The 22,779-nt window shown below is 39.3% G+C and overlaps 1 protein-coding gene across 1 annotated transcript in view; it reads left to right on the top strand.

The window, feature by feature from the left end:
* The window catches only part of LOC104965366 (LIM domain only protein 7-like), a 25,008-nt gene extending 4,824 nt beyond the window's left edge, over positions 1-20,184 (top strand). Inside the window, exons 2-27 of the mRNA XM_010794322.1 lie at positions 1,521-1,627; positions 2,106-2,136; positions 4,434-4,547; positions 4,636-4,786; positions 5,377-5,530; positions 8,412-8,471; positions 9,155-9,323; positions 9,655-9,800; positions 10,020-10,203; positions 10,292-10,918; positions 11,917-12,261; positions 12,674-12,788; positions 13,471-13,632; positions 13,776-13,942; positions 14,064-14,127; positions 14,226-14,285; positions 15,429-15,454; positions 15,588-15,695; positions 15,782-15,871; positions 16,314-16,501; positions 16,745-16,789; positions 17,121-17,173; positions 17,248-17,425; positions 17,552-17,737; positions 19,195-19,297; positions 19,553-20,184. Of these exons, the coding sequence (XP_010792624.1) occupies positions 1,521-1,627; positions 2,106-2,136; positions 4,434-4,547; positions 4,636-4,786; positions 5,377-5,530; positions 8,412-8,471; positions 9,155-9,323; positions 9,655-9,800; positions 10,020-10,203; positions 10,292-10,918; positions 11,917-12,261; positions 12,674-12,788; positions 13,471-13,632; positions 13,776-13,942; positions 14,064-14,127; positions 14,226-14,285; positions 15,429-15,454; positions 15,588-15,695; positions 15,782-15,871; positions 16,314-16,501; positions 16,745-16,789; positions 17,121-17,173; positions 17,248-17,425; positions 17,552-17,737; positions 19,195-19,297; positions 19,553-19,606 (3,687 nt within the window). The 3' untranslated portion in view covers positions 19,607-20,184. The remainder of the gene's footprint in view (positions 1-1,520; positions 1,628-2,105; positions 2,137-4,433; positions 4,548-4,635; positions 4,787-5,376; positions 5,531-8,411; positions 8,472-9,154; positions 9,324-9,654; positions 9,801-10,019; positions 10,204-10,291; positions 10,919-11,916; positions 12,262-12,673; positions 12,789-13,470; positions 13,633-13,775; positions 13,943-14,063; positions 14,128-14,225; positions 14,286-15,428; positions 15,455-15,587; positions 15,696-15,781; positions 15,872-16,313; positions 16,502-16,744; positions 16,790-17,120; positions 17,174-17,247; positions 17,426-17,551; positions 17,738-19,194; positions 19,298-19,552) is intronic.
* The last annotated feature ends 2,595 nt before the right edge of the window (positions 20,185-22,779 follow it).

Genomic DNA, 22,779 nt, shown 5'->3' with positions numbered 1-22,779 from the left:
TGTGTTCAAATTATCACTTTTCTCTTGATTTCCCTTTGATATTTTGTTTAGGTACAGTGTTACTTGCAGTTGATTGATTGTTTTAAGGGTATTCTGTGTTGAGATGGTGCAAATATTTTTAATACATATCTAATATATTTCTAATACATTGCTCTTGTGTTGTTCTTTCACATAACTAAGACTATAGAAGTGTAAAAAATAGGCTAAGTCAGATTATTCCAAGGGACATACATGTCATGTCAAGTCAATTTTTATTTATATAGCCCAAAATCACAAATCAGAATGAGGGGGTCCTTGGTGTATTCTCTATCTTGTAAGGGGTCCTTGGCTGAAAAACAATTGAGAACCTCTGATCTATAGGATGTGAGGTCATCACAAATAAAACAGGTTCATGGATAGATAAGTTTGCACACTCATTATATACACTACACATTTTTCTTGGATTAGTTAACACCATAGTCCCTAATATATATGTGTGTGTAAAAAGGCAGGAAATGGAATTAAATCGAGAACAATGTTTCATTGCGGAGGACACCCTGTTTTGTGTCCCCCCCCACTTCTCAAACCAAAGTTACACCCTTGTGTGCGTGTAAAGGTAGCCTGGTGGTGTGGTGAATGCAGCCTGTACTGTGAAAAGAAGACGACACCTTAGCCAGGAAGTTTTGACGCATTGTGGTTTCCTGTTTAATGCAGCGAGAGACACAGATGCCACATTGTGACTGATCCTGAAACAGCATATGTAAAGTTTGTGTTGTTTATTCAAGCATAAATAAAAATGCAGATTTTTATTTAGGCTTCAGGCTGTTTGCAAAGACTTAGTATAATTGCCTAAACTGCCCAAAGCAAGGGCAGGAAAAGATCAATTGCAACCTCCCATCAGGGGCCAATAAACAGACAGAGCCTGGTGGAGGTGATACGCACAGAGAGCAGGGAGTCTGCAGTTACTTTACTTTGACAATCTAAAGGACCATACTGGGGATTTTGAATGTGTTAGACCAGGAACCATACTTCAAATATATTTTTCACTACAGCAAGTAGCAATTTAAATATGTACCTACTATACTGCTTGCCGAACTTTGAACCCCGTAATTGAGATTTGTAATTTAGTTATTGTGTCATTGTCAGAGTACGTCCACAGCCACTTTCTGTATGTCACTATGATTTAGTTTTGAAAATGATTAAGAGGAAATGTTACGATAAATGTAGGCTCTCTAAATAAGATGAGGAGGCTTAGTCAGATCACATTTTGGCAGATTGGCAGCCTCTAGTGGCAAGTGGACAAACTGCAATTCAAAAGTGTATTTTACTGTTGTTATCAATTATTGATAACACTAATAATCTAGCCCTACTGGTAATGCATTTTAGAACAGGCGTTCTTTTGAACTCTTAATTATTTATTCTTTTAGTTATCAAAACCAATCTTGTAATGTTGCTGGTGTTAGCTTTAAACAAGCTTACCCAAACAGCCTCTTTTTCTCTTCATGCTCTCATTTGGCTGTCTCTCTGCTGTTAATCTCCAGGATAATGTGAATGTCTTCCTGAAAGCCTGTGGGAAACTTGGACTGAATGTGTCTCAGCTGTTTCATCCCGGAGACCTGCAGGACCTGTCCTCTCGTGCAACACTCAGGTACATTGAGTTCCATGTCAGGAGTACAACTGCTTAAGCTACAGGTGCTCATGACAGCACAGAGAAGCACACCTTTTACTTCTAAAGGTCAACTCACATGCAAATATTACCGTGTTGTCTTGATCTAATGTTTTCTGTACAGGCAGTGTTGGGCACATTTAACACTGTGGTATTATTACTGCAATAACTGTGCTGAAATAAGGGTTTATAGTTTGTCTCACAGCTGCTTTGAATGTCTAAAGGTTCAAGCTTTGCCTGATGACAAGCTGCTGCTTTATTCCAGCTGATAGCATGTATAAATTCTGATAAGTAGCCGATTAGTAGAGCATTGCAAATGAGAAGGCTTGCAATGTCATTGTAATTTTTTTCCCCCAACAGCTCTCTAGAGTATCTTGTTTCGAGAACAAGTGACACAACTGTATCTGCTGTCATACCAGTAATTACAGAATCATCATGTATTTTTTTCTATTCATTTTAGGCGTGATGAAACCAATAGAAGACTGAAAAATGTGAGTTTGACCAGGATTACTTTTATTCCTCCGTTTAAATGTTTTTAATATTATTTATCATCATTCATGTATCCCTCTCTTGACCAATGAGTTTAAAAACCTTAAAAGCAACTCTGTCTTGTTCCATTTGAATTGACCCCTTACATTACTACTGAATATAACTGCATGGGAGATAGTCAGCAGTTCGAATCCATTTTTCCACACAGTTACAGTAGCACCATCCAGCTCCTGACGCTAACACCCATGCAGCATGAAGACTCAGATTAATGACGATCATGGGAACTGTTTTACTGATAGTTTGGGGCTGATCACACAAATCTGGCAATAAACCCCCAGAAAGGCTGTGCCAAAGTGTAGATTTATTTGTTATCTCCGTCTTAATTTGTACAAGTCTCTGTGAACTGCAACAATAGTGAGTTTTGTTTTGTGTGTGTGTGAAGAACATGTGAGTACTGTATGTTCATGCTTGTGTGCATTGCTGGTATTTGACATGTTTCAAAGCTTATGAAGTTGTTTGGTTATGTGGGAAGCCTCATTTAAATCGCACAATAGCTGACAACTTGGACCCAGTAATGAGGCTGTTTGTCAGAGCACTCTTTCTCCAAAATAGTTGTAGCATTTTCCTTTGAATGAACTAATTAAGGTCAATTTGCGTCCATTGAAGTCCGCCCTTTTCATGCAGATCTCCAACCACATACGCATAAATAATTTAAGAGTTATTCGTACAGTACATTTTAAAGTTGCAAAACAGAGCTGTTCCTCACCGTTTTCCCAGGGAGCTGTGATGCAATGTGGAATAATGAGGACATGTGCTGCTGCACTCTAAACATTCAAATTAAGTGACAACTGCTTTCTTTATTTGTAGGGATGGTTTATAAACATGTTTATCTTAACGGTGAAGATTTATTACTCTTAATCTCATTATCATGTTCTAGGAAAGTGTCTGCAAATGCCATAATGCTCAACATTGTTGAGCGTTAGAGCAAACTAACAGGATATGATGAGATATTTAAGGGTTCATAAATAATTTAAGACAAATAGAATCATACGCAGCACATGGCACCATTAGATAAGATTAGTATATGTTGACTTGTTGTGTGCAGTGTAATGTTTTCCTTGGCATTGGGTAGGTGGCAAGCTATTAAATAATAATGATTGGGTCCTGTCCATGTATTTCATACTTGTTTACACTCAGGTTGTACAGATGAGGATAAACTGAAGCCAATGTTTGCTCCAATGATTTAAACAGGCTAAGATGGCCAACAGAATAAATATTGAATAAACTGCATATTACAGTTTGTTTCTGTACATAATGTGTGCTTAAAACCTCAACACTTTATTGCGACTTGACAACAATAGCTGGAACTGAAAGATTATGTTTGTATATCTGTGCCACTGCAGACACGAATAAAGAAATCTAATATCACGTTTCCATCTAATGAGCATTGTGCTATGAAATATTTATTAAATTATTCAAATCTCTCAAGTCCCCGGATTTATTCAATCAGCTGACTGCTATATGATGACTTTGTTGCGATACAGATAGAGAAATTCTGTCGCATAGTGTTGTGGATAATCCCTTTGCAGCACTAGCTGCTGCTCTGCCGGGGAGAAAGGCTGTCCGTCAAACAAAATATCTCTAGCCTCAAGGCAAATGACAAAATGTGTCTAAAACCCTTTGCTTTCTGAAACAATAATAATAATAAAACACATTTTGCCAGGCCAGTACTCAATGCCTTTTCTAATTGGGTCAGGTATGAATTCAACAGCATCTCGTTTCAAGAATAAGGTTTTTTAATTTCTCTTGAAGGCAACATGCCTGATCAGTATTTCCTTTGGCTAACGGGGGCACTTTTAGGTGCATACATTTAGGAGGACAAAAACACATTGATTGTACGTACTTTTGGCAGATTAAATTGACAATTTAACAGTATATTTCGCAATGGATGAAACAAGGCCCTTGAAATGGCATTGCTGATCAGTCGGTCCACCACTTTGGTCCAGAAAAATCAAAAACTCAATTTGATGGATTGACATGACATTTGGAACCGACCATTTTTAAAACACTAGTACTGTTTTTGTTGTTTGGCCTAAATGCTTATTGGTCAAAAATGTAAATTTCCATATGTAAAATCCAAAACTTCATGTTGGGTCTTAGCCACTACTGGATAGGGTTGAACGAGTTAGGACGAAACCCTTCACGTTCCTTCTTTACATGTTGAAGAAGATGACTAGGTTTGGTCGCTGATGGGTCTTTATCCACCCTTTCACATTTCTTTAATTTCTGTCTTTCTCAGGTTCTCGTCACGATCTACTGGTTGGGTCGCAAGGCTCACCAGGACTCCTTCTACAGCGGTCCTCAGCTCAACGTCAAGGCTTTTGAAGGGCTGCTAGGATTAGCCTTGTCCAAGGTGAGCTGCTCATCTAAGCTTTAAACACCGTTCTATTGCCTTATCTATATTTGTTATTATCAACATTAACCCTGCCTTCTAAACCCAGGCTCTAGATGAGGGCAGTCATTCGTTTGTGAAGGAGAGTTGGCACCTGGAGAGGGAGGAGATTCGACGCATGGGACCGCACTATAAGACTCAGATTTCTTTGGACAGCCTCGACTCTCTGGATTCTCGAGTCCTCCACCAAAACAATGAAGGTATGTTTACCAATGATTTCTCGATCAAACAATTTGCTGTAATCACTTGGCAATAAAACACTGCAGTCTTTTTGCTTCAAACTTTATTTTGATGGATTCTACTGGCTCTTTTTCTTTGTGTAAGCTAATCAAACGGCTGCTGCAACTTTGGCTAGAGGGAAAGACATCAACTTATTTTCATCCACTAAAATGATCTACCTTCTACTGTCAGTCTACAAATGGACATGCCAGAACAAATATATATCTATCAAAAAAAATACAAATATTCCCAAATTACTACTTGGATCAACAACATTCTGATCTTCTTACTCAATATCTCATTCGTGTCATGCGCTCTCCTTAGCTGCTCTGTATGCACGTCAGTGATAGATTGTTGCAAGTTCCACACTGTGGTGATAGAAGTGTTTGTGATGGGAGAGGGCAACATATTTATGCTGTGCTAAGACTCAGTCACCCACTAAAGGTTCTTCTGTTATGTTCTGATATCCAAACTCACTCTTTTGGCTCAGTGAGTTTTCTTCTTAGATGATTTGAGCTTGAGTTCTCAGTTCTCCAGGCTTTGAACTTTATCTGTTTCCACTTGTTTCAAGGTTGGGGAAGTGACGCGGAAGCTGAGCAGGTGTTCACGATGGAGACCACACAGCCCTCCACCCAGCAAAACAAAAGTTATATCCCACATCCACTCCTACGGAGAAAACAAGGACGGGAGGAGAGTGGAAGGGGCTGCGCAGGGCCAATTGCCAGGTACTGCACATGTGTCTGCTTCTATACAGAGAGACTTCATTTAGTGCCACTAACTCACTAATCCAGCTGCAATTATATATTTGTTAACATTCTCTTCCTCATTAGATCTTTAAATGTGTGATTGGTTTTAACACTTATTATGTCCCTCCTTTACTTGTAATTTCCACTTGAACATATGGTTTAACTTCCAATTCAACAGTAACAAATTACTGAAGAAACTGTTGTCTTTATAATCTCTCAAAAATATGCTGTGATAAGATAACTTTCTTCAACACTATCATTGCATCATGATATGGATTGTTCTTGGTTTAAACTCATTTTGGAACAAATGTCAAGGTTGTCAAATAAGTTAGGGATTAATCTGCTCTAAAACTGTTTGGTGTTTCTTGTGTTTTTTTTTCTTTGCACTAAGCCCTAAAGCAGAACCAACACGTATTCATGAACATCTCTAGAAAAAGTAGAAAAAGTAACATTTCACAAAACATACACAAGGTGATCATTATTTTCATTGTATTTAAAGCTTGTATTAATACTTCTTTCCTGATAAAAACTACTCTGTCAAACTTAATTTTTTTCTTTTACAACTTCCCAGCTTATTGTTTACGTTTTCAAAGTAAAACAAATTGGGCTAGTTACTGACATTTTGACTCTTGGGAATATGTTTGAGCTTGTGAATGTTGTCAGTGCCTAATAGTTTTCTTTTCTTTTTTTAAACTGACAGTCTTCAGAAATTCCGAAATACAGTAGACAACAATATATGACCAAGCAGGCCAAAGCGTTTCCCGTGTCCTGCTTGGCTCAGTAATTACTTTATCACCCTACCTACCCTCCAACGCTTGAAAATCGAAAAGTATTGCGTTACTCTAACCTTATCCTCAAAAGACTAAGTTTGCCTCAATACAATAATCTTCAACTAAGCTTCTGCTGTTACTACTTGTGCGCTGCTTGGAGATTCTCTGATACTTGGTGTTACTATTTTATCCAAAGTGATCATAAACATAGATGTGGGTGTAACACTCTTTGCTGCAGCATTGAAGAAGACCTTCTCTCTCCTCAACCCCACCTCACTACATGTCCTCCAATAAGCGCCATTGATGAAGAGCTTTTCTTGAGTGCTCTGTATGAGGAAGACTCCGAGGACGATTATGCTGACGCAGATCCTGTCCTGGACGATTTGTATTTCCGGCGAGTGCAGCAGACCCTTCATCAGACATCTAACAACCCCAACTATGACCGCTACTTACCCAAAATCTGGACTCCAGAAGAGGAGACTCGTGTGCGAACAATCTTCCTGGGCTCCCAGAGAAGACCTTGGTATCGTAAAATGCCAGGCTTAAGGTCTGTTGGCTGGTTTTACTGCTCTGTGATGCAGGGCTGTTCTCAGTGTTAAAGCTTTCGAAGGTTCACATTTGATTTACTAATACAAGGCAACGCTGAACCTGCAGTTTTCCGTTGCTGTTGGCTTTTATATTTACGAAATGAGATGCTTTACTTAAGAAGAAAGTATTAATGGTCCCTTTTTTTTTTTTTAAATAATCTAAAAAAGGTTAATGCCATTGCTCATATATGACTTATTGTACTTCCTTCAGGGAAATCTAACTTAAAACCTTTTCTATAGTGCCAGAATAACCTGCTGTGTGACTTAACGGCATGTGGTGCAATGTTGATTATTGTATTCAGCTATAGGGTTTGATAGCAGTTACTTAATCCAACTTAACTATACCAGCAAACTAGGTTTTAGTTTGCCGTTGGAATAGCTAGCACTACTATGCGAGAAAAACAAAAATGACATAAGCTAAAGCTGCAAAAATCAAACGCCTTGCAAATTTATATCCAATTTCTTCCTCTGAGAAAACTTTCTTTTTTAAGTTTGCTGTAATGTGTTTATATAAGATGTGGTAATAATTTCATTCATGTTCTATTCCCTTTCTCTGACTAGCCGTAACGCTTTGGGTTCTTTGAGGAAGTGACTTCATTTCCTGGCTTGTGGCATCTGTCACAGTACAAAACGTCTCTGCCAACTCTCAAGCCTCAACCTCCGGGATACTCTCTGCCAGGCCTGAACATTCATCCTGAAGATCCACAGCTAATGCGCACACACATTCTGCACAACCTATTGACTTTGAGCACTAACACACTATTCTACTTGTTCTCTCAGCATGTACCGAAGTGCACCTGTTACTCTTACATTTGCAAATCTTTAATCCATCAGCACACTACTTAATTTTCATATTCAAATGTAGCCCTGTTTATCAAAGATTGTATCAGGGAAAATTAAATGTGTGCTTTGAATTTGAACTGATTGTTTTCCTAACTGCTGAACTGTGTATAGCATGGCATTTACTTTGGCACCTTATTCCTGGTGCTGACAATGTGAGGACATTTTAACAGCATCATGCTGAGTGACTCATTAGTGCATAATTGTGAAACACATGACTCATGTGTTGTGTCATACTTTGATAGCCATAACAGAATCATGTCATTCAAAACAACTTTTGTGCCAGCGCTAATGTTTTCCAGTTTACTTACAGTGTGAATATGGCTGTGGAACAGATACAAAAGTAGGTCAATAAACTGACTAAAATATTTTTGCATTAAACTCACTTTTTTCTGCCAAGATGTTCTGTGTTTAGAAGGTTTGTATTACGTTTCTGGCATTAAAGCCATATGTGTTGTATCTGTCATCAAACATTTGCTTTTTTTGTCTTCAAGTACACTTCTCATGCCTTCTCTCTACTGTGTATATATGTGTATTTTAGGTTTAGTATGGCCCGCCTGGCCTTCATCGTACTATGTTGTTGTGTTGCCTTTTGTCACACCAGGTGCATTAGATGCAAAATGCCCTTCATCAGTCTTCATGTGTGTTTCTTTGGTTCTGTAGAGCATTTCAAATCCAGGTCAGACCTGAGAGACCAGTTCAGGTCAACCCTGGCTGGATTTGGTGAGTCCTAAAGCTTTGGGCAAAGGTGTCTGAGACTGCTCCCAACATGCTTTGCTGCTGCTTCATCTGGTTGTTTTTTAGTTTCTCTTCAAAAGAATATTGTGCCGCAAAACATTTAGCCTTTTTCATGAAGATGAATCACAAGAAATACCTCATCATTAATTTTCTGGGCCCAGACTTGACATTATTTATGACAAACTAGAGGACTGTGTAATCGCAGTCTTGGTTGCTTTCATAAAATGATGTCACAGTTCTGATATTACCTGCTAAATACTGCTTTAAGTTATTTCAGTGTCACATCTGACGTTTCCTCGTGCCTACAGCAGTGGTTGTACTTGTTACAAGTCATGGCTACACAGACGGCAACATCTGCTGCGTTGTTTGACTTGCATCTCTTCGCTGGCACTTGGCTAAGGATTCTGTTGTGTGGATGCAGAATGTGTCGTGTTGCAGCTGTTAATACTGTGGCGTGCAGTATATTCTGTTTTATGTGTAAGCTGACATTAAGCACATGCATAGACTAGTTGTCAATGTAGAATGGCATGTTTGTTTGAACTGCTTTGCATTACTGCTATTCATCATGCTTGTTCTGCTCCATAGCATTGCTGCAGTGTTTGATTAATGCCATCTTTGTTTGCTCTGTATATATTTTATTTATTTTCCTTTTTGTCTTTCATAACCAGGAGCAAATCACTCACTGACATCCCAATGGTTTACCCTGTGCGTAAGCTTCCTCGTGAGCACACCATCTATGATGAAGACCTGGACACGAACAAGGCCAACGAGTGGAATCAAGAAGACAAACGGAGGTGCAGTGTTGCTGCCAAGGACAGTGAAGCACAGTGGCAAGATGTAAGACAAGAAAAGCTGTTCACAAAACAATCTCACGGACACATCCATTTAGAAGCTGTTTGGGACTATTTGTACTTTCAATCTCAACTTTTAAATTGAAATAAAAAAAGAAAAGTCCTTTTTAAGATATCTTAAAGTTTGAACATTTCAATAAATCTATTGCAAATACAAATGCTGAGGATTACAATACTATATCTGAATATGGTAATGCCCAAAAAATTCATCTTTTTAAATTTGAGATCCACCATTCCAAGGTCAAAAATAAACATCAGATCTTAACAAAAAGATGTTAGGGATGTACAGGGTAATCGTGCTGTGCCTTTTGTTTCAGGACTTTTCAAAGTGGAAGAATCGTCGCACGAGCACAAAGTCTGACCGCAGGAAGTCTCTAGACAGAGAGCATGTCATTACTCAAATGGCCAATGGGGCTGGGACTACATTTGAGAAGAACGAAGCACAAGGTGGACTGCTAAAGAGGTGGGTCCTGCTAAAAAATGTAATGATAAATATTCAGTTTACACTTAAACCCTGTGGTTACCAAGGATATATTTAAAATGTGTATTAAAAGCTGCTGACCTCCCTTGATCAACTTTCTGTATGCCACAGTGAACTCTTGTAATATGACCCCCCCCCCCCCCCACCCCCCCCTCTTTCTTATTACATGTGATCCTCTTTCCTTACATTTCAATTCCCCAGCGACCAGCAGTCCCCTCACAGGCATTTCCCTGCTCCTCGTCCTTACAGCACCTCTCCCCATTCAAAATCCTTGAGCTCTGATCTCCGGCCACATACTCGGGCTCTGCTGGCCCGCAGTTACGCCACAGAGACACCTTTCAGCCCCCAGGATCCACTTAGCTCCCAGAACTCATTCCACACTCAGGTACGTTTACAGATGTGTCATGCTTTGCCTCCCTCTTATTAAATGTTTTCTTGAATGTGACATGGCAAACATATATGTTTATGCTCAGGGATCTTCTGTTGGAGCCATGCCTGCCTCTGATGCAAACATCCTGGGAGAGGAGACTCACTTTGCCTCCTTGGCTTCACACGGAGCAGAAGTCACCACTCCTTCTCTGGACGGCCCTTTCAGCTTCCAGGCACAAGTCAAAGTACAGGAAAGCCCAGCTCCTGTCCAGCCCACTTCTGAAGAGGCCCAGTCAGTAAATGTTTTAAAAAACCAAATCTCCACTCTGGTCACAACCATACAGCCAAAGGTGACCACGAAGTCAACCAAAACCAGGGAACCTACAGAATCCATGTCGAGTCACAAGGAGCCATTATGTGGTAATCCAAAAGTTCCTGGTTTTTGCACTGATCAGGTGGGAGTTGATGGTCTGGAGGACTTGTCCCACAAAAACCACAAGTCCCAGGAAGAGAGCCAGAAGATGTCCTGGGAACCAGCTGTGGAACATGGCAGTGGCCAGCAGGCTGCGGCTGGCTACAACTTTATGTCCAAAACTGGGTCCTGGTCCGGCTCTGCCAGCCTCCCTCGTGGTTACCGGAGGTCCGAGGGCTCGTCTCGTCTCTCCTCTGCAATCACAGCCAGGCCCTTTGGGACCAAGCCCAGGGTGTCCTCTCTGTCGAGACTGTTCAACGTGAGTTAATTTCTATCGATGGTATTGAACGGTTGTTGTTTTTTTTTCCTACAGTGTTTAGTCCAAATGTTTGTAAGAGAATTCGGTGGAAAAAACAAATCCTTCATTTGAAAAATACATACCGCCAATTGGAAAATGTTAGGTAGCTTATAAATGCAGATTTGCACACCAACAAGTATTTACGTCAGTGTAAGAGTAAACTACAGCTCCCTTTGTCTTGATAACAAAAACGCTTAACGTGGTGCAGCGGTGGTTTTTAGACAACAATAGAACTTTATGTTGGAGTTCTCATAGTGAATAATACATCGTTTTTAAAATATCACCACTACATTACTGCTTTTTTCCTGAAAAATAAATGGATTAGAGGTAATTTATTGGCATAAAGGTAGGTGTACATAAAACATTAGCCAGCTCTAACCATTGATTTTTACCTACCACTCTTCCCCACCTTTGCCTTCAGATAAACCTGTAATACTGTCTAGGGACAGATGTAAACGGTACATGGGTGTATCTCTGCATTCTCTGTGTGAAATTTTGCATTTTTGTGTTGATGCTTTTTAAGGATAACGACCTGCCACCTGCTCATTACATTTGAAAGTTTAGACAGTTATATTTCTGTCTTAATGGAAGGCTGCTGCTCAGGAGGCTGCAAAGGAACATGTGTAAGGCAATGTTCCTTTGCAGCTCAAGCTAGTTCATGTAATGAGAGCATCTACTCTGTGCTTGTGTGGGTGTTTGGGGGCATGTATGTGTGTACTATAAGTGAGTGAGCTTGTGTTACCTTTTGTTTTCTTTGGATAGCCCTGCTCATTAATAATAGAAATACTGCTGCACCATTGTGAACAGCGTCAACTCGCTAGAGGATTACACTTTTTTTTAAAGTATTTTTTTGTTGGCATTCAGTACAGACAGTTTTAAATTAGCACAGTCGCATACCAATGCTACAATTAAATGTGTTTGTACTACTGTGTCACATCCTGTCTTTGTTAAATCTCCAGGTAGACAACAACCAGGGTCTGCTGATGGATAGTGAGAAAGAGGAATCTCTTTCTCCCACCAACAAATCTTCTCTTAAACGACAGACTGCTACCACCCATTTGAAGGTTCAGCATGTTACAGTCAGACAAAAGAAAGCTAACCAGGTGCAGCAGAGTGGTCCAGAGCAGGTGGAGGAGGAGGTGAAAAGTGCCACTCTCTCCAGTCAGAGCTCCTTCCAGACCATTGGATACCACCATCAACAGAACACACAAACCCAGCTAGTACCACAGCCTCATTCAAGCCTGCAGACCCAAAACAACACAGGCTCCACTCTCCAATCTAGTGCAAGTATTGACCTCCCAAAGGTGTGTTGACTTGATGTATATTGATGCAATTCGGTTGAACTTGAAATGTTTTGTTACAGGATTTATTTTTATTTAAAATGGAGATCATCAATTCAATTTTATTCAGGGATGGTGCCTGTCTATGAATAGATAAAGGAAATGAACTCAGGTGAATGGTTAGAAAATGTATTTTCCAGGCACTTTTATTGGTTGTGATTTAATAATTGACACATTTTAATATTGTATTATAAAATTAAAGACTTTTAGCCAGTAAATTAATTTCATTGTTACTATCTCACCATATCGTACATAATAAACTGGTGTGGATCTCTTGATATATCTGTGCAGCAGGATTCTGAAGGATCTAGTTTCCGCCAGGAAGCAGAGGACATTGGATCACAGGGTGTCACCTTTACGTGTGTCTGTGTTTCAGGTGGATCACAGTGACATGAGAGTTAGCCTGACTCTCAAACCCAACAGTAGACCAGACTTTGGTTTCCAGACGCATTGGGACTCTAGAGGGGCGAGAGTCAAATTCATTCAGCCTGGTAAGACTTGTGCTATATTTATGTATTAATTGCTGAAATATTGTCTCACTATGGCTAGGTTGATCGTGTTGAGAGTCTTTGCTTTTTTATGGTAGGCTATTGAGAAACAAGACATTTTAGTAATGGGCTGGCAGTGCTACATTGTGCTCTAAATGTTTATCTTTTTGTTCTAACATCATGCACTTACAAATAGGACAGGAATTTAAGACACTGACAGGTCTCAGCACACAGAGGAATGAAAAACTGTCACTAAACATAAAAAGGATCTGACTGAGACCATTTTCTTTACATTAAACAAAGCAAGTTATCATGTGCCTGGGAAAAGAGAAGTCTCTTTTTATTATTGAAGCATGAACAGTGAAATTGGGTGTTAATGTTTATTTTGTGTTCATCTACTTAACATGGATAAAACCAGGGAAAACTACAAGGTGTGATTTATGTTTTTAAGACTAAAACATAAATATTTAATAGGAAGATAGTATGGTGTCAACTTGCTCTACTGTATGTAGTTTTGGCTTACTGGCCTACTTTTCAATTTGAAATGGCAACCTTGTCCTCAATACCGCAGCTCAGTCTGTGCGGAACAAATCATTTCTGAAGCTGGTACATTTTTTAAAAATGTTTTATGTTTCGCCATCCTCATCTTTCTTCATTTCCCTGACGCCTGTCCCTCCCTCCTCAGGCAGTCCGTCTGAGCAGTGCCAGCTGTGTGTGGACGATGAAATTATGGCTGTTAATGGAGTTGCAGTGGCACACTTGAACTACAACCAGTGGAAGGATAAAATGACATCTTCCCTGCAAAACGGCCGTCTGACCATGGACATAAGGCGTTACGGCAACAAGGGTAAGATGACGACCCAAAAAAAGATGGTTGTACCTTAACCACCTTTTTAATTATTTGTGATAATGTAACCTCTACTGTAACTCCCAAACAGTGGGCACAAACGCAGTGTGGTGTTAGGTTTGATGGCTGGCTGTTTTCATTAGATTGGAGCACCAGTGAGGAGAGTCATCACAAGCAGCCAGGCCGCAGCAGGATGACCCTCAATCTGACTTCTGCAGGGTCCTCTCTGATAGGTTGCCCTGATCGCCTTGCCATCAGTGGTACCTCTTCAGAAACCCCAGTCAGGAAATTCAATGGGCAGGCAGACGATGTGAGCAATGCTTAAGCCAGTGAATCACTTCAAATCAAAAATGGATGCACAAAGCTTTTGATAGCGTCACCTAATAAGAGGTGTTCATCGGGTCAATTTTGGTGTTCTTTCACCATGCCAGGTTTTACAAAGTAAAGTCATTCACGGAGAGCCTGCTGACAGCCACAAGACAGCAGGAAGTAAAGGTAAAACATTACAAACGTGTACTTTTTATTAAAAGAAAACTCCTTAAATACTGTATTTTCTGAATTGCTCACTATATCTGTCCTTCCCCTTCATGTAGATTATAATATTATTAGTAGGAAAAATCAGGAAAGGAGGGAAGAGTTTTTCAACCGGAAAGGTAAAATTCTTATTTGACTTGTGTGTCGCAGCTTTGGCAGCTGGTGCTTGGCTTGGTTAATTATCGGGTATGTAATGAATGCAAATCATTAAATCAGTTGAATAAGTAAAAAAAAAAAAAAACTATTATTATCAGTAATTACTGTAGGTACTTAACAGTATTCTTACTATTGTAATTGTAGTATTATTCATTAAAGTTCAGTATTATTTCTCCATCAATCTATTGATAGTTATATGACCTGGGGATGAAATGATGCTTCTATTGGCTTTACATGGTAACTGCAGAGTTGACAGCACTGATTATATACCACTCCTCATGTGGTATAGCAACATATGCTGCTTTTACTGCTCATTGTATGTACATTAATAATGCTTTTGTGATTGTTAATGACTCTGATGTGTTTCCTACTACAATGGCTTCTCTCTTCAGGCTCTGCAGGATTCAGCTCATTGGTTTACTTGTGTGGTAAATGTTTGCATTGTGTGCAGTGTCTGTCTTAACTCTACTCTAAGCATCATGCTGTGGAGCATCAGCAAGAGCTGAACAAAGCACATGTGTGTTGTCCTGTGAATACCTTTTTGATTTACTGTAGCATGCCTTGCTCCTTGCTGAATTGATTCTGTACTGCCTTTTTGTTTTTTGCATTTTCTTTAGGCTGGGGATATGTTGGCAGACTTGCTAATCCTTGGTCAGGAATTGTGGCAATTTTTAGGTCCACGGATTGAATCTAAACTACTCTCTTTGTGAATCATATGTCATTTCATAGTTATGACCAATGATTGAGTGACACAAACTTATAATTTTATAAATGTTGTCCAACATGTTTGGTATTATTTGTTCTACAGTGAATATTGTTTTTTAGCAAATCAGGAAACAAGCAGGGCAGTACACTTAAATATTGTTTACTATGTGGCTTGCTAACTTCCAGAAACTGTAAGGTCCATGTTAATACTGTTTCAAGCTAAAGATGTACCCATAGTGTTTGTGCCGCTAAAGAGGCAAAACACGATTTTATATAAACCATAGTGCTTGCATGGATTTCAAGTCTTCTAATGTTTCCCCTGCCTTTGTGTGATGTGTGTATCCTAAACGACATTACACATGACTTGATCTTTCTGCTGACCTGTTTTTTATCTCTCGCAGGAGGGTCAGAATCTGCAATATCTGATGTAAGTTACCACAGCACTTGATCAAAGGATGCTTGTATGTGTGTTCAAACAGAAGTTATGCATATGCGTTGAAAGAGTTTGTGCGATGCACTATGATCATGTTTGAGCCTGCAGTCTGTTTGTGCATCACCAGCTCCAGGTGCCATCCCTCAGCCCCTCCTCATCCAGCTGGTCGTGGGACCGCGAGGGGGATCGGAGGCGTCAGGAGAAGTGGCAGGAAGAGCAGGAGCTCCTCCTACAGGTGAACACTATCCTGCCAACAAACAAATCAGCACGACACACTGATTGTTAGTCTTTATGAAAGGTCTGGCTGCTTGTTTTTTTTAGGAGCAATACAGGCGGGATCAGGAGAGGCTTGAATCAGAGTGGCAGAGGGCACAGCAAGATGCAAAGGGGGAGGTTAGCTGGAAGCCAGGGGTAAGGTTGATTGGTCCTCTGAGCTTTTATCAAACAGCACAACATATAGTTATAGTGATCGAAAAACATATTATATCAAACGTTCATCTAAAGGAAACAAAATAAAAATGTTACCCTTGAATTTGCATAAAGGCTGTTTCCCTTGACAGTAATATCTACAAAACCTATTCTTTACTTGTAGAATGTTTTTTAATCAAGATCTTAACACTGTGATCATGTACGACTCATATAAGTATTTTATACCTGCAGCTGTGACGCATCTGTAGTTACCGTGCTAAATCTCACCTTTACTGCTAATAAGATGCACAGTTTCTTGCTTTCGCTGTTTTTTCAAATTGTTGTCGGAAGCACTCTGATTCAGTTGAGAGTCCCCTGTAAATTCGCAGTGGTTTTTCTATCGAATGGAAATAATTTTCTTGTCTCTTTATTCATGCATTAACAGCAAAAAATGTTTGAGATGACCAATAGTTGTGAGAGCACTGCCAGCACCCAACTCCATGTGAATGAATTTACAAACAAAAACATACAAGCAGAGAAGAGCTCTGACCGAGATGAGCTGAAAGATGAAGGGACCACACCTCAAAGTAATGCACAAGGAGAGCAGCGTGACAAGATATCTGGGCCCGCCTGGTAAATCAGCTTTTTCTCCCCTCTTCAACAATGTTGTTAGCTCTTATCCATCCTTGCTGGGTGTAACAGTATTACATACATGTGGAATCACAATGCTTACTATTGCATGAAATGTTTGAGGGATTTAATTCATACTTGCATAAATAACATGCACTTTTTTCTGTCTTGTCATGATCTTTTCTACTTTGCTGACCTGTTGTGCTTCTTCCTGCTTCTGCTGGGTCTTTCCATGCTCCACCTCAGGCCTGAGGACTCATGTGGCTTTGTTAAGCTGTCCCTTGCACACAGGTCAGAACAAGACTGGCTCAACATGACTTTGCACTGGTTACCTTATATTTCTCAATGTAAAGCTTTTGCATAAAATATCCTATTGTATTATGTCTGCAAGCATAGCATGATTTTTTTGTTCTAAAATAATTCATAAAACCCAAGATGATTGGCTATTTTTGTGTATTATAGGTGGGCATTATTAACTAACTTTCCCTCTTGTAAAAAAGTAACCCACCCTTTTAAGCAAACATCTGCATGCAACCAAATTGGTGCAAGCCCTTTTTTCCAAAGTAAAACAAATATTGACATGGTAGTAATATCTGTGTGATACGTTTTTTCATTCCCATAGGGCAAAATCCTTCTCTACCTCGGCATTAGCTAGCACCCACAAACAGACAAGAGGTCAGTATACCTTCTGTTGTAATATTCCCCTCGGTTCATGTGTCGTACTGGGCTAAACCCTCAAACTTTGATAGGTCCAGGTGATGAGAGGAAAGGAAAAGGACAGTCTGCGTCTAACGCTGAGAAAGAAAGGCAGCTGATTTTGCAGGAAATGAAGAAAAGGACTCTTCTTCTGACTGACAACAGTTGGATTCGGCAGCGCACCAGCAGCTTTTACAAAGAGCCTATCTATGTCGGGGTTCCCATGAAGAGGTGAGTGTAGTTGGACCTAGTCGGACGCTACTTTCCATTTTTTGTTTCACAAAACTTGGTAATGGCCTTTCCCCTCTGTTATTTCATGTTCCCTCTTATTTCTGACATGTGACATCTTCTCTGCAGGTATGAGTCTCTGGACGACCTGGATACTCTCCGTCAGTCCCGCCCCTCGGTCGCAACCTTTAGTTACCCTCGTCCACAGTCAGCGGCTGCAGGTTACTGTGTCCCCAGCAGGAACTCCTCCTCTCGCTACAGCACTGGATCAATACTAACACAGAAAAGTACATTTGATTCCTCCCATCACCCCAGGTATTTAGTTCATAGACGTAAAGAGTATGTCTCTTCTGTTGCATTGTGTTATTATTATTTTTTGCCTCACACTGTAACATGTGCTGCCCCAGGAAGGTCAGTGGCAGGAGGACTTGCTGTGTGTGTGAGCGTGTCCTGGGTAGTGGGGCAGCCATTGTCATAGAGACCCTTAGTCTCTGCTTCCACCTCGCCTGTTTCAAGGTGAGGGGTCATGACCGGGTCATGGTGCGGTTACAGTAGCTCCAGTCCCAATTCACAATATTATACTGCCAGACTTAAAGCCTTATGATCTCCTTCCAACCGTTTGGTATTTGAATGCACAAAGTGAAAATGTGCATGAGTGAAAAAGCAAGAAATCTTAAAAACTTAAAATATCACAGAATATTAAAAATAATTTATTAAGAGCTAAAGTGGCAACTGTTGAAAACTAAATATGACCATGATGAAAATAAACAAGTAAATCAAGATGTATTTATAGAGCTTGTTTTAAAATGGCACGTCCATAGCAAAATGCTTTACAGAGAAAAGTCAAATACAGTTGATTATTTAGAAATAAAATAAATAGAAAAATTACATATGGACATTCAGGATAATAAATAAATTCATCCCATTTTCCACATGGGGATCTTAGTTACACTCATTCATCTTTCAATCAATTAATAGAAGTCACGAGCAACCTAAAATGTATTCTTGAAATGTATGCTACATTTGGATGGAAACTATACTAAGACCTACATCATTCAAAGATTATTCTACACTGTTTTAATCAAGTCAGATATGTGACATGACACCCTTTTTCTGTGCTTATTGTAGTAAAATGTAATTGGACTGAAGACTAATGTGACAGCACCTTTGGCGAGGTCAACAGGAGTATCTCATAACTGTAGTTATGTAGTTACAGAATAACCCTTAGGCGCCTGCTAGCAGAAGCATTTCAACGCTTCTATCTTTGCTGCCTAGTTTTTTTTTCCTTCTTTGTCTTCATAAGGTTATCTGGCCTCGGGGTCATGTCTGGTGTTGTAGTCCTGTGTGCAATTTCTCTCTGTCTCTAGTTTTCTTCATGTGATTGGTTTATTTGAAGAGTTCAGCCCGCTGTCCCGCTTTGCTTTTAGATGCTTATTGTGAAATCTCACCTGCAGAGAACTCGCATATGTAGACAGCCTGTAAAGCCATTAGCATGTAGACGTTAAGTTTTTTTTTTAACTCTGGCCCATATAAGTTACAGACACACACAGCACTTAGAATATATATATTTATATATTATATATATTATATATATATTATTATTTTTATTTTTTTTGTGTGTGTTTAATGCAGAACAACATCTTCCATGCTTTGGTGGCAGAGAATCTGGTGAAATGATTTGGTCACAGAAAGCCCACGTCACAGCTCCGACTGATGAACTTTAGGAAGTCCTTTTTTTGGTTTATCTTCTCACCACTTTGTCCTTTTCCCAGTGTGTGGGCTGCCACCGACATCTCGGAGGAAGTGAGACTGGAGTCCAGGTTCGAATCCGAAACAGGAAGCCGCACTGTGAGCCGTGCTATTTCCAACTCAAGTGTGAGTATTTGGCTTTTCTTAAACAATAAGTCTGATTCTCTCTGAAACATTTTGCACCTCAGTGTCTGTACCTCATGTCACTAGCTTTCCCACAACAGCTTTGTTCTTTCTTCCTCCATAAAATAGTTTTTTTTATTGCCAATTTCATAGCAGTAATCACCCACTTCAACCAAATGTTCTTTGACTGTGCTTAATAACTCTCCAGGAAACGTACATTTAATTAACTGTTATTAATAATGCATATTCATATTTTAGCCGCCGGTCCCCCCTCCATGTGACCAAGACGGCATACTCCAGATCACAGATTAAGCGTCACAATCACTGGGAACTTCTGTTTCATAAAACTGTAAAACAGAGGAATCATCGTCCACACAGCTGAGACATGATGCTTCTCCCACATTAATGACCGGTAAAACTGTAACTTTATCCTGTGATACAAAATCATGACAGCCTGTGGATCCACATGTAAAGTAGACTCTTATGGCTGTTTTTTTAATCACATGTGGTTTAATAATGTACTTGGTGCACATGATCTGTTAATTTGCCGAGTTGTTAACAAGATTATGTCAATTTAATATATGAAATAAAGTAATAATGGGAATTATAAGTTTGATTTAGGCCTTTATTTTATCGTTGGTGTTGCTTTTCGTCATCCTTGTGGGATATATTTGTCCAATAGTGCATTAAAGATAACAGATCTTCCTTGGTAATATAACCTTTGTACTGAGGCACATTTTAACTTGTAGCTTACTGATGCCCTTTCTGTTCTATTGTAAACTCACCAAGTGCACTTTGGGGTAATTAAGTTGTTTATACAATATGTAGTTCTCAAGTAAAAATGGGAATGTAACTGATATGTCTTTCTAAATAAAGTGCAATAAATATTACGGTATTTGTTATTCCTTTCTCTACCAGAGGGTGGCATCATTGGTCTCCATAGTAAAAAAGAATGTGAATCTCATAATGTGCTTACACATGAACTTTATATATGCCCAAATGATGTGAACTGTAACACATGGTTTGAATGTTTAAGATCTGTAATCTACAATATTTTGATGTTTAATGATAGCAACATTTAAGACATTGATACTATACAGTTAACTACAGAAACTTGCCACTATCACTAATATATTTTCTAGTTAAAATGATGGTATCTAGTAATGGGAATCCAATAATTAACAGTAGCTACAGTACAAGGATGCAGCACATTTTTATATGTGGTGAATAAACAATTATTTAAATATCTGAAAGTACCCTGCAGCCATGCCTCTCATCTCTAGTCGTTAAATGTCAACAATGTTCTGCTTGCTCTGGTTTTGTGTATGACCTTTTGTTCATCTTCTAATCTGTTTAATGCAACATTTCATTTCTTTGATTCACTAGCATTTCATTTGTGATGAATGTATACTATAAACACAATTTAGAAGTAAAATTTGACTGTGTGCCCGTTTGCTTTTATGCAGTAAGGTTTGTGGGTTAGGAGCTGCAAAATAACCCTTTTTAGTCAGTTTATCATGTAGGTTTAAAAGAAACCTTGGTATTTATTCTGTTATCTGTGCCACCCACCAAATCCTCAAATGTTTTGCTTCAAATACATGAATATTTGTGATTACATACTGTATATACTTTTAAGAAGGTGTATCTTTCTATATCCGACTCTAGTGGTGTTCGGTTAAACAGAGATAAGGACATATCTGTTGTGTGTTACTGTATTTCTTGACAGTCCAACTGCTTTCCATTTTTGGCAATACATACTATACTAATGGAAACCAGAATCTGTATTTATAAACAGCTGAGACAGTGCACTTCTTAAAGTATAAAGGACCTATTTTGCCTTTCGGACTATCTGTAAAACATTTTTGAAACACTTTCACACCGCAGCGAGTAGCATTTGTCCATTAACTTAAACCAAAACTTTTCAAACTTGTTTGTGCTTTTTTATGCCATTGTGTTGCAAGCAGGATGTTTTGTGTAATTTGGGTGAACTGACCTTTTTACAGGAAATTGGTTAAGCAAAAGAACGTTGACTGTCCTCAGGCCTTAATGGAGAAGTGACCTAAAGCATTTAGTTTGGGATGAGTCAGTGGTTTTGTTTTCACTGTGGTAAACAAAAAGTCATAGTGAGATATGGATATTTGAGAAGTTTGTTATGAGTTTGAGATCACCAAGGCACATTGCAGTAATGTGACATGTGAGTGATCAGTACTGGAGCAGCATAAAGCAGTATTTCTTCCTCAAGAGGAAGTTGTTTGGCAATGGAAATCACACATTTGCAACAGCAGCACATACCTCACTGACACTCTCCTGTCACAGTTGTCTTTATTTCACCTTTAAATTCAGATATGAGATGTGTGTGGGTGATGAAAGGCAGCAGCCAAAAAATATTATATTTGTATCTATATTATCTTGGCAGCAACATGGTTCTTGGAGTTCTCTTTGCACCAGAGACACTCAAACTGAGACGTTAAACATCGGTCATCAAGCATGTTTGGCCTGATGGAGGGAAAATGTTTTTCATGGTTAACTCTGACCATGGTCTTTTTGAAGGGGAGAGATCAGTTCCCTAAAGGCAGTCACAGACCTCTTTTAGCGCTGACATGCTCCATCTGTTTTAGATGACTCTTGTGACTCCAGCCTGACCCATTTAAATATCAAAGGACAGTGAAAAAAAAGTAGAGTGTAACAGAACGGGCAGGAGACATTAGTTCCTTCAAATTTAGCTTGAGGGCTAAAATATTTACGGGATTGATTTGCTTCCTTTTTGCAAAAATCAAATAAAGTAAGATTTTAAATGTTTAACTGACAAGTGTAAATCTGAATAGGTTACCATGAGACACATAATGGAAGAGATCTGTCTTGATCATCACTGGAACAATTCTTAAGAACTACTGTTGCTGTTTTTCTGGTTTATGATGCACAGTAGCCAAGTGGAAAAGCATGACCCTAATATTTGGCCAAGAATCTTCCCTATGCTGCCTGTGTGGCTGTATGAAATTGTTTCTCATGTAAAACTCTCCCCGGAAAGGTTCTGTGGGAAGTTTTCTGCTCAGTTGGCCACATGCTTTCTCATGAGCAAAACGTTTCCCGTCTACTGACTCTCTCCTAGTCAATTCTCTTTTGAAGACATCTTTTAATAATGTTTATCTTTGCTAACACATGCTTCTTTTCTTAGTTTGTATCCAATACATAAAAAACCTATTCTATGATGTTTGCCGAGTGAATGAGATTATCTTTGAGCAACTGAAATGTATAAATGTTGATGACGTGCCATGGCCAACACAGCTTGCCCACAAGTGTCTCGTGTGGGAGCCCACACTGCCCACAGTAAACCCACACCTATTCAATAAGCTCTCAGATCCACTACGGACAAAAACTACTCCTTTTGAGATTTAATTACGATTGAGACCTATTTCTCTTAACAACACAGGAAACAGTTGAAGAGTGTGTAACACAACTTGACGTTAAAACGCAACCAAACAACT

Source organism: Notothenia coriiceps, unplaced genomic scaffold (genome assembly GCF_000735185.1).
Source record: "Notothenia coriiceps isolate Sejong01 unplaced genomic scaffold, NC01 NC01_scaffold00037244, whole genome shotgun sequence".
NCBI classification, from domain to species: domain Eukaryota; kingdom Metazoa; phylum Chordata; class Actinopteri; order Perciformes; family Nototheniidae; genus Notothenia; species Notothenia coriiceps.
The sequence above is the reverse complement of the archived record's forward strand: the minus strand, read 5'-3'. Positions and strand labels throughout refer to the sequence as shown.